Source organism: Aythya marila (genome assembly GCF_965140915.1).
Source record: "Aythya marila genome assembly, chromosome: 5".
In the NCBI taxonomy this organism is placed as follows: domain Eukaryota; kingdom Metazoa; phylum Chordata; class Aves; order Anseriformes; family Anatidae; genus Aythya; species Aythya marila.
In genome coordinates, this window is record NC_139046.1 from 39,401,883 (window position 1) to 39,414,108 (window position 12,226).

Sequence of the window (12,226 nt, forward strand, 5' to 3'; positions counted from 1 at the left end):
GCCTTTACTCAACACCAGCCTTGTTCAAATTCAGTCAGCAGGGACAGAGAAGGTGAAAGGAAATTACAGCTCTTCCTGTGCTCCTTCATAATTCCATCTTTTCATCTTCTCTGTCCTCACTGAGAGCTTGTAAAATTCTGTTTCCAAAGGTGTTCCCTACTCTTTTTTTAAAAAGTGGGAGTGCAATGATGAATAGGCACAGAACTGAGGTGAGGTGTAAGGCAGGCATGCTTAGCCCAACTCCAACTCTACAACAATTTGAGTTTGATTTATATTTTGAACTGTCACTATATGGTTTACAAGGGGAAAAGTGTGAGTAAAGATTGAGATTTTCCTTCTATAAATTGTGAAAGGGTGAGGGGGAAGTGACAGATCTCATTTAAAACCTTATTGAAGTAGCCGTGTTGAATGATGGTGCCATTGCTTGTCTCTGTGTCTCATTGTCATAATGTAAGCTCTTTTATAATTAAGAGAAACCACAGAAGTCAGAGTAAAGTACAACAGATCCAGAAAGAGCTGGAAACTTAAGGAAGAAATAAAATTAAAAAAATAAAAACCGACAATAGACATGGGCTGAAGAAGATATTTTATTTATTTGTTACTAGTAGTTAAAATGACGTACAAAATGCTGGGAAGAAAAACCTCCAATTCTATTCAGTTACAAAATAATTAAAACTTCATTTTAAACCAAGTTTTGCTTTGTGAGACCGAGCATGAAAATACTGCAGCCTTAGGTTATATAGTCCATTGTTTTTAGAATAAAGCAGACATTTAAATACATATTGTGGTTGATATTAAATATCTTGTATAATTCTAAGTTAGCAGAACTTTCTTACTCTCAGGCAATAACTAGCAATTCATAAAAGTTCTTTGTATAAAATTTACATAGTTATGGGGGGGATCTGCCTCCAGGGGAGTTCTGTTGTGATCTGTGCACAGGCTGTTTGGAACATAAGGATTTGTAACACTTTTATCGGTTTTCCTTCAGAATGCTAGCCTAATGTTAAATAAAGGAGTCGGTAAAGTCTAAAGCTTTGCTTCATGTCTAAGGCTTTAGGGACAGAGCAGCCTAAAATGAAATCCCATCACTGTTAAAGATAATGGGAGTTTTTCTATTGACAGCAATTGGATAAAACAATTTCTTTATCAAGTTGTGCCCATTTATTGAACAGAAACACTAGCTAGTACAAATCTTTCAGCAAAGGCTGAGATTGGCCCTGTCACCTGCAAACCAACTCAAAAAAGTAATTTAAAGGAAAACAACCTCTGCCTATTATCAATGAAAGAGGATTTGTATTAATAATAACATTAAATATCCATATCTTTCTGTTTAACTATTCACATTCCACACAGTGGAAATCTACCTCCTATAATTCCAGATTTTAAAATTGGATTTTAAAATCCATGAAGAAATGTGTCAAACCTGCTGAGTGAGAGTACACCAGGTGAAATGCATTTAAATAATATGAATCAATGAGTTGCAACCTCTCAATCTTATAAATGCAGACCTTGTAGCTGTGGATTTTATAGGAAAAATATAATAATTGCAGAGACACAGGATATTGCCAATAATTGCATGAGACATTATGTAACAGTGGTGGCTTCTAATATAATGACTGCACATTGTACACATCTGTGACGTGCCACTGTGTATTCTTTCCTGTGGACATGTTACTCAGAGCAGAGTGGTCTTCCTCAGAGTTCAATGGACAGAAATCCAGTAAAAACAATCACCCTGTGGCTGAGAGAGGCTTTTGGTGTGAGAAAGAACAGCAATGCTGATAGTGGTGACAGAAGAGCATTGCTGCTGAAGGGGAAAATGAGTCCTGGGTGGGCAAGCCCCACTGTGCCACTGACTGGGACAGGGCTGCCACAGGGAAGCGCCATTTTGCAGGGGGCCTTCTGTCAGGGCATAGGAAGGTGAGCAGCACTGCGGTGCCCTCACTGCCTGGACAGAAAGCGCCCTCACCGCGCCTGTGCCTGGAAAGGTGTCAGCAGGAGGCACAAGGCTGCTTGAGGTGCAGGGTGGCTGCAGCCCACAGCGGCTGCCCAGACATCCCCAGGGCCCGGGGCAGCGGCACTGCCTGCGGGGTCGTGTGGCCCCACGTCCACCCAGCTGCACAGGGTCGGCTGCGCTCTCGCCAAGTGCCTCCACCCTGGTCTGGTTTGAGCTCCTACTCCTGAAGGAAAGATGATGCAGGCTGGTCTCCCAGGTGAGTGTCTTTGGGCTGTTGGAAGTAGCGTGTCCCCTTTCGTGTGTTTTTCCCCCCAGATGAGAGGGGGCAGTTAGCCCTTAATTTTCAGGAAATTCTCTTTACTTAGTCCAAATCCTGTTTAAATGCAAGTCTGTGGTAAAAGATATAAAAAGAGGATTATTGCTGGCAAAGTTCTGCATCTCTTTTTCAACAAACTGCATGCCTGTGGCAAAGCTAAAATAACAATAACAATGCAATGTTTACTAGTCATGAATGTCGTGTCTTTTGTCTCTTGTGTGGTTATTGCATTTGCAGTCACATGATGCTTGTTTTAATTTTTGCTTTGCTCTTTATGTACTAAATTACTGCCATTCTGTACTTGATCATGGTTAGCAAGATTTTTGTGCTGCGGTATGTACGTTTTTATGTATGCGTGTGAAAAAGAGAAGGAGAGAGTTCAGATACGCACAATAGAGTATGCATACTCATTGTATGTATGTATAGATACCAACGAATAAAAGATACTGCATATACATATATATGTAATATGAGGAATAACTGATACCAGAAATACAAGACATCAAATGGATCTAGTGGCACAAGAATGGGTTTGGATTGATGTGGAGAGCCATTAGAATTCAGAAGTGTATTTAATAGCCTTGTATATAGTTTCTCTTTAATTTATGTAATATATGACTAGGTATATAAATTAAAGCAAAACGTAAACAGAAGACAATATTTCTTCCTCCGTGTCTTTCTATTTATGTATCTTTCCTTTTTCTACTCCCTTTTGTACTCCTCCTGTCTACTTACTTTGGCCTTTTGCTGTCTAACCGGCTGTGGTTCTGTTTTCCATCCACCTATACTGACTTTTCAACACTCCCATTTCCCCCATTGTTCTCCAAAAGCGGCTTTTGGATTACAGCTATTTTTTTGAAGAAGCACGTTACAAACTCTTGATACAGCTGCTATTTTCAGTGATGTTTTTGCTATGCCATAACTGCTTGTAGCCTACTTCATATTTAAGAATAGATTCATGCTTTCAAATATATTGTCCTCTCACTTTGATGTTTCTCATAATACAGTAAAAGCAAATAGCATGGCAGGTGAACATTAGCAAAAGCCACAGCTCCACTTTACCAGTAAGTGGCAAAAATGTGAATTTACATTACGAAACCTAATTCATGACTGTGGGTAAATAGATTGTTTAATCTTTAATACCCTTGTTGACTCTTTCTTTCTTTCCTTTTTTTTTTTTTGGTTTTTTTTTTTTTGTCAGAGTGAACATTCATATATTTGCTTGTACACATCCATTGTACACTCTTACACCCAAACTCATGCCTATTCTTCCCTTACATCCATTTTGTTCTTTGATTTTTTGTTGGTTGGTTGGTTGTTTTTTTTTAGGTAATTCACTGGGTTCCTTTCAGTTTCGTCCAGCCCCGAAGCTTTGCTGTTTCATGCCACTCCCTCTCACACTGACAATGATTGCGGACAGTCAGAGTGCAATCGGTACAATATTTTTTTCGGCTTAGTCCAAATCGATAGATATACACCGGCACTCCTTCACACGGGTGATCCTTTTCTTCTTCCTAGGGGGCTGAAGCTCAGGACAGTTGAGAGTAACAGTCATGGTGGTAAATTTCTTGGGCTTGCAGAAAGAACAAGACTGGAAAGAACCTTCCTCTTTGCGGACATGCCTGGGTATATAGAAGGAATTGCATTGGCCATAGCAGAACCTGTTGATAATGGTGCGACTGTTACAGCCTTCTTCATGGATAGTTTGTTTGAGGGGCTGAGTTTTGCACCAATCCCGCTTTAGGTATTTGCGCTCAGTGATGTGCAGTGCCTCTTGACTGGACTCCAGCACCTCCTCAGCAGGCATTGAGGTGCCTTTTCCTCGTTCTCGATGCCTGGAGCCCGACTGCTGCTGTGTCTGCATTTGCTCTGAATCATTGGGCTGTTCCTTGTCAGGAGGAGGGATAGCACCTTGGGATCCACGATTCCTCTTCCTCCCTTCTGCTGTTGGTACCAGAAATCCCATCAGAAGAAACACAGCAGCAATGGCATACAGCGTGCGGACCATCCTATAGAGAGGAAGATGAGGAAATAAAGCACAGTTGTGGATTTCAGATATCAACGGAAATCAGGTATGCAGAAAATTTTCAGCTCCATAAAGGAAGTGTGTGCGCACAGACAAAACAAGTGTGAAGGAGTGCACACTTACCTATAAAAGATGAGCACTCTGCCTTCACCAGCGGGAAAGCTGTTTCCAAATTACTAAGTAATAAAAGCTTTCATATATGGTGATTGAAAGTCAGAGGCTACAATAAGTCCAAACAGAATTTAACTGTAGCATACATCTTTTTCCAGCTCCTTTATCCATGTATACTACCCTTCTAAAGAGTTTTTATTCCCTTCCTATAGCTTACTGACATTAGGAGCACTGCTCCTGATTTACAGTGGTGGAAGAACAGATTTTATGCTGTGCAATGATTTAAATGATATAGTTATCTGTAACACCAGAGGACTGGACTCTTTGACTCAGGGCATGCATCCTAACTGCGTGTCCCTTAGTCAGACTCAGAAGCTTTGTACCTCTTCTTGCATAACACATGTCCAAGTAGACTGACCATATGTGCAGACTATATCCACCTGCTGTCTGAACGCAGCAGCCCATGCTCTGCCATACTGCACCTCTGAACTGGTCCACTGAGTCTGAATGTAATTAAACCTAAGGTAAGAAATGTGTAACAAGATAGGCAACAAACATAAGTGGATATTTAGGTATAGGTTGAAAGAGGTGTGCCTGTAATTTCAAATTACACCTTCTCACATATTACTGTGAATCCTTGACAGATACATTATAGAAATGCAGTCATAGATCTCTGAGTTTTATTCATTATATCCAGCAGGATAATGAAAAGACATGAGAACAGCAGAATTTCATGGATGACATTAAGTACGTGACATCAATATCATAAAGAATGTCAATTGTGCATGCACAAAAAGACTTCAAGTGCAGTAAGTTGAGACAACAAGACTCTTTAAAACTGCACTCCTGCTCCAAAACCTAGTTACTAGCATAAAAGCAGCTTTTCTTTCCTTTCTTAGTCTTTATGACCCAGTTACCTTCCACAAGTTCTGCTGTTTCAAAAAGCACTGAGCAATATGGGCTGCTAGGTCAGCTGAAGCCACCAAGCCAGGAAGCAACTCATCACCTGTCATGCTTTTCCCCCTTCCTGTGGTCTCTATGTTGTTTTGGAAAGAGAGGGATGTGGCAATAAGCAAGGCATATGGGGGAGGAAGGCTCTCAGGAGACCCTCCCCATGGGGAGCTTGGAAGAAGCCACCAGAAGTGGGAGGCCCATGCATTAAAAACTGGAAGAATTGTGAAGAACAAATGAGGAAGTTGGTGTTTCCTACCTGCTTGGTGCGCTGCTGTCACATCCCTTATTTAACTCATTTTATTGGTAAGGGATTAATTACTGTTTGACCTGAAAACTTCTGCTTGTGTTACTACCCTACGCGGCCAACATACATGAAATCAAGGGCACTGTCCTGTCCTGCTTTATCTGCTCGGCCTGAGACCACACAGCAGGGCAGAAAAGCAGACAAATGCCAGCCCTGGAAGGACCACCTAGAGACTCAGTCAAGGCTCAGGATAAGTATCTATGCATTTTTATGCATATAATTATGCATATAGTATCTTGCTTTACTATGCAAGATACCTGTTAATTTCTCTGTTACTAGGTCTTTCCACTCACACAGAGAAAATAATTTTTTTTTATTATGCTGTTCAAAAAGCATTTCTTACCAAATGGACTGGGAAAGGAACTACTGGAGTGGAAAAGTGCCATAGGAAGTTCCCATTATATTCAGAGATTTGTTTGGGGAGTTTAAGTGTGGAGGTATTGTAAGTATTTGTCTACAGACTGTCAGTGTACCTGGTGTTTATAATATGTATTTTATCATACATATAATATGCATCCATTTTGTTTATTTAGGGTTATTTACCAGTACAGATTCATTTTATTCATTTAGGCTTATGTACCAGCATGTCACATGTTTGGAAGAAGCTTCAGACTTCAAGAGAGGGGTGTAAAAAATGATGCTACTACCGACTCCAACAGGCAACTTGGAAGGGCTGCTTTAAATATCAAAATGAAATATTGTACAGAGCATGTTATTTTAATAAGCTTAAGGCTCTGTCATAGAACAGAAAAAAAAGAGTTGGGAATTCTAATTGAAGACCAATGCAATTGAATTTCAAGCATTAGCTTGGACTTCGTATTTGCTGTTTTTCCCCTTTTCTTTTGCAGTCTTGATGTTACTTAAACATGTTTCTTTTTAGTTTCCATCTTCTGTCTTTAAAATATTTTTTAAAAAGTAGTTATAAAATACTGCTTATTTCCTTAAGTGACCAGAATGACTCCTTCCAAAACTATTCTTATTTCTCTGGTGACTGTATACCCACACTGTATTTAGACAGTATTTTAATATGCATGTTATTTACTCAGTGTGGTGCCAGAACCTTAGAAAGAAAAAAAAAATAAATAAATAAAAGACATTGCATGCAACTGAAAATAATTTGCTAGTTTCTAAGCAGTGCCAGGAAATTTCAGGTATTTGTTTAGTGTCCCATAACTCTGAGTTGCTGTTTCACCACTATGTGTATTCCTGTTCTACTTTTATTTCTAGAACTGATCATCTCCACACTGCTTCACTTTTTTTCCATAAGCGTGCAACCTATGACATAGTCATCAGTCATGTGAAAATTAAAGGTACTTTGGGATGGTAATTTGGGGAAAATCTGATGGTAATGTCTACTGTTGCATGATATGTATCCCAGGATCATGTGTCTGTAAGATGCACATACTTAACACTAAGGAAATGCAGGGATGTGTTGCAATATTATCCTAAAACTAAGGGTGAAATACTTTTTTTCACTGAGCTGATTTACAACCTCAAAGGCAGAAACTATATTAAATGCACAAAAAAGCGATTATGATTCAAATGAAAATTAACAGCTCAGCCAAAGCCTTGTTATGGTCACTTCCAAAATATGCATCTAAAATTAAAAAATAATCCTAACACTGAAGACTAAATACAGTTTAAACATAGACCCACCAAAGAGGCTCTGTCAACTTCATGACCTTCAATGGCAGTTCAAGCCCAGACTTCCTTTAATAGTAACTAATCAAATAGTTATTAAAAAAAAATAAGATTATTAAAGAAAGTAAAAAGAAAAGCAAAATACAAAAGAAAATGAGATATTATGCCTCAGTAAAGATAGCAGCCAAAATGCAGTGCCTGGATTCTGCACTATATCTGATCTCGAGGCAATGAATGCATTTGCTTATGAGAGAAGACTGCACCTCTGCTTAAGTTAGGAACTAGAATGATTCATCCAATCTGCAATTTAGTGTTTGAGAAATGTTTCTTTAACAGCTTTTTTATTACTGAAAAAAATATATATATAAAAAAAAGAACACGCAACAGTGTGCAAGTGACTAAATCAGTGTTACCATATCCAAAGTTTTACAAAAAGTCTCTCCAGATTTTTTTTCCTTGTCACAGCCATAATTCTGAAGCAGTAATAACTCTGGAGCTTGGGTAGGAGCTGCGAGGAATCAGGCTGTAAAATCTTACAGGCCAAATTTCTGCTGAATTTTCAATACTTGATAGCGGCTGCAGAGGCATTGGCATAATCAGAAACCTTTCTGAGAATCTTTTGAACATACAGATGTCCACAGACAAAACACCTCGTTCAAGTCCCACTTACTTCATTCAGATCCACTGAGAGATCTGATATCATTAACATTTATTTTCAAAAAGTAACAAAATACTTCAAAAAAACTTTTTTTTTTTCCCCTCTATATTTCATTGCTGAGCTGATTTCTACACTTTATCATGTGTAAGCACTCAGTCCTAAAGCCAAAAGCAGTTTTATTGCTGACTTCAAACAGGAGCAGAATTGGACCCTAACATTCAAATCACCTCATATGTGTATTATCTAGAGCCAGGGATCTACTAGTCTACGGCAGATGAGGAATGCTGCAGATTAATACTAGTAACCGTTCTATGGAAGTGTAAAACATTCCAGGTTATTACTCAATACAGTAAACTGTAATTTTTCAGTTTATACATTTTCTGCTATAAATTAAGGACCTCCAAATGTCAGTTTATAAACGGCACTTCCCTATGAGTTCCCAGGCAGAGTTGTAAAGCGATCACTGAAACTTTTAACACAAAGCAACTTGTTTAAAAGTACTGGATGGAGTCCCGGTTCTGTTGAAATATACAGCAAAATTCTCACAGACCTCAGCAGGCCCATAATTTCATCTGTGAACCATATTTAGTAGGAAAATATTATGATGAGCCATGGACTCATGTGCTTCACAGAAAACATGAAAAATAATCTGCTGAAGACCTAGAAAAATAAATGTTCTTGGTGGGCTTCAAATACCAGCCAAGCAAAGAGGCAAAACACAACACTTTGGTTATTGAGAAAACTGAAATGGTTTATGTCCCAATGGATTGGAATAATTTTATGCCTTGTTCATAATATATGAATTACAGAAATAGTTTTATGCAATGTTTTCATAGTTCCTAGATTTGTATCTTTAAACACACAAAAAAGTATACTTTGTATGGTGGTGGCAGTTCCCACAGAACCTTTTTTTTTTCTTTCTGAGATCAAGGTAGCAAAACTAACATCTCTATTTGGTAGAATCTGGACACATTTCTGATAATTCCTTCGTCTGAGTCACAGAGATGCCTTCCCCGAGACACGTAGTAAGTGCGGGCAGCTGTACAAGGGGAAAAAGGAAACCACACAGATACAAAACCCAAAACCTGATTCCTCTGAGAGTTCCCCCTGAGGAGGGATGTCTCCACAGGGCACCTCAGGGCATCAGAGGGCAGCTGAGCGCTGGGCACGGCTGGTGCCACTGCCACCACAGGACTCTTGGACCGGGGCAGCGATGCGAGGCAGCAAGGAGGAGGTCTTCGGGATAGCGACCCCACCGAGGGGAAAGCAAACGCCGGGGCACGGCGTGAGGCTGAAGCCTAAAGAGGAACGGACAGACACGGGCGTGGGCGCCCCCGAAGCCTTGCGTGCAGCCCCCGCCGCCTGGAGCCGGCTGCTTCTGGGCGTTCTCGGCGCGAGGAGGAGCGGCCGGGACTGCAGCGGCTCTCGGGCTCGCCGACCCCAGTGGCTCGGAGGAAGTGGGGCCCCCGGCGCTGGCTGCCCCCCGACACGAAGTCCCCTTGCAGCCCGCTGCGGGGCGGCCGGGCCCGGCGCTTCCGAGGGCGCTGCCTGCTGGGACGGGACGGGACGGGACGGGACGGGACGGGACGGGACGGGACGAGCTTCTCCCGTTACCCTGTCCCCGGCACCAGCAGCCAGGGCCGATGCGGCGGCCCGAGAGGGGCGCGAGGGGCGCTTGTGCCCCACCAACAACCCCGTCGGCTCGCTTCGGCTCGGCCCTGCTCTGCCCGGGTCCCCGCGGGCACCGACGCCCCCCGAGCCTGCCCGAGCTCCGCGAAGGCGACGAGGGCCGAAGGAACGCGGAGCCGTCGAGGCGGCAGAAGTCAGGTGGGAGACTGGGCCGTGCCGTGCCGTGCCGTGCCGGGCCGGGCTTAGGGGAGCTGAGGGTTCTCCAGCGGGCGCGCAGCCGGGGCCGCAGCGCTGCGCGGCGCACCGCTGCTCGGCCCCCGCGCCCGCCGCCTGTCCCGGGCGACCCACAGCGACGGGACGGGACCCGACGGGACGGGAAGGGACGGGACGGGAGGGGACAGGACGGGACCCGACGCGACGGGGCGTGTGGCGGCGAGGCCGGCACCTGGAGCTGGACCTGCCTCCGCCCCGCTCCGCGCAGAGGCCGGGCCGGGGTTTGGCCGCGTGTCGGGTTCGGGTGGGCGCCGCATCCAATTTGTCGGGAGGGATGCTGTAGGCGGAGATGAGAGGCAGAGCTAACGGGGCTTCTGCAATCCCTGCGTTTGCCGGGCGAGAGGCATGGCACGGCGCCCCGGCCCCGGTACTCGGCGGGAATAACGGTGTCAGCCCCGCTCCCGCTGACGGGCATCCTCCGCAGAGCCGGGGCGGCCGGAGCTTTTGCTGGGCACCGGCGAACGACACCTCCCCATGCCCCCAGCGCAAAGGTAGGATAAAGGGATGCACATTTTGCCTCCCACGGACTGGCCAAGCTCGGCCGCTGCTGGACCCGTTTGCGGCCCCGCTGTGAGTGCGCGCAGCGCGGCTTGGCTCGGCTCGGCTTGGCTCGGCTCTGCCCTGGCTCGGCCCGGCCCGGCCCGGCCCGGCCCGGCTCACCTGCGTGGCAGCGGCTCCTCGCGGGGCCCGGCTCGGCGGCGGCGGCTCCTCGGCGGGGCCTGGGGCTCGGTGCGCTTCTGCCCTGCGGTGTCACTCGGAGGAGCGGGCGGCGTGTGAGCCCGGCGCTGCCCGGGAGTCCATAGAGGGAGAGCCTTGGATCCTGCCTACAAATTGCAGCAGCGCCGAGCTGTCTCCCATTTAAATGTCTGCCAGCTGAGATCTGCGCTCCAAGCCCCTCCAGATCATTGGACAAGCGACTCCAAATCCCGCGTTATCCGCCCCCTTTAACACTTCCCTGAACTTCCACTAGGGAAAGCTTTCAGTCATGCAGATAAACACTCGACTACTTTCCTCTCTTAAGAGAATCGGTGCTAAAGGTCACCACCCCAAGGAATTGTTCCTGGAATGCACAGAAAATTCACATTTTCCATCCCCGCTAAAGTATGACATTTAAGAAGCGTTAACTCCCCGGCCTGCCTCCGCTCCGCTCCCCATCCCTTCCCATCCCTTCCCACCGTGCTGCCCGGCGCCGCCGGGGCGAGAGGTGTCCTGCGGCCGGGAGGGATGCAGCGACCTCCCTGCCCCGACCGCTACCAGCCGGGCCGCTGCAAACACGCCCGGAGTCACGCAGCTTCCAGATGAAATAACACAAAACAGCGGGCGTGCAGAGGTTGATGCTAAAGCGCGGTTCGCCGTCCGCAGCCGCGCTCGCGGCTGTTGCACGAGGACGGGCTTCTCCCACCGCCTCGGGTGGGCTTTTCCCCTGCCATCACTCGGCTCTCGGGGGACCGGGGGTTCCCCAAGGGTCCCGCAGCTCGGGGCTGCTGGGGGCTGCCGGGGGCTGCCGCCGGAGCGGCGCCGGGCGGACTGCGGAGCTCGGACCGGGAGGGACCGGGAGGGACCGGGAAGGACCGGGGGGGGGACCAGGAGGGACCGGGGGACACCGAGGGACACCGGGACACCGGGGGGGCCCGTCCCCTCCTGCGGGCTGCTGGGCATCGAGGCTGTCCCCTCTGCAGGTGGTGCCGTCGGGTCCCCGCTGCCCGACGCGCCTCGCAGCCCGCACACCGCGCGCCCCCGAAACCCCGCCGCGGAAGCACCGCGGATCTGGCGGATGGAGAGTTTGTGCTAGCCCCCCGGCTTTGCAGGTGGGAACGACGAGTTGAAACTCACGTAAAAGGGGCTACTGCTGTAAGGATGCCGGGCCAAGGCACGGTGCCAGCTTCCTGAGCTTTCAGAGCCGGTAGCATCAGCTCGCTCATCGCTAAGGCAGAACCGTGGCCGCACTTGGTGCCCGCTGCATAGGTGAGGGCTCAGCTCGTTAGCAAATTGGATCAATGACTTTAACTCACATGCGAGTTTAGCTATAACTTGGTAAAAAATAAATAATAATAAAAAAAATCCCTTCAGTAGCGGGACCGGCAGCACACACAAATGCTGCAGAAGCAGCAGTGGTGCAGTGGTAGATGGCAGCATGAGAGAGAAAATGTGCTGGTGTGCAGGGGCCACTGAAGTTCAATGCAATAAAGGGGGGAAGGATTATTGGCAAAGAATCACAGTCAGTGACATCTAGATGGATGGAAAGAGAGGCCCTGGGAATTTTTTTGGATTTTTTGTTATTTTGCTCTATAAAGCGCTATTGGACTTCATAGATGTTTTTAATTAACTGGGGTCCATCCTTTGTGAATCCAGAGAGA

General features: G+C 46.1%; 1 protein-coding gene across 1 annotated transcript; it reads right to left on the reverse strand.

Moving 5' to 3' along the window:
• Positions 1–607: 607 nt before the first annotated feature.
• On the reverse strand, positions 608–10,708 carry GREM1 (gremlin 1, DAN family BMP antagonist). The gene is made up of 2 exons (XM_082762229.1): positions 10,530–10,708; positions 608–4,282 (listed from the first exon to the last, which is right to left on the reverse strand). The coding sequence occupies exon 2, from the start codon at positions 4,279–4,281 to the stop codon at positions 3,727–3,729; it is 555 nt and encodes a 184-aa protein (XP_082618355.1). The 5' UTR covers position 4,282; positions 10,530–10,708; the 3' UTR covers positions 608–3,726.
• Between the last annotated feature and the right edge of the window lie 1,518 nt (positions 10,709–12,226).

What these genes read in the sequence shown, in the direction of transcription:
- GREM1 (XM_082762229.1), bottom strand. Translation starts at nt 4,281, where the DNA reads ATGGTCCGCACGCTGTATGCCATTGCTGCTGTGTTTCTTCTGATGGGA.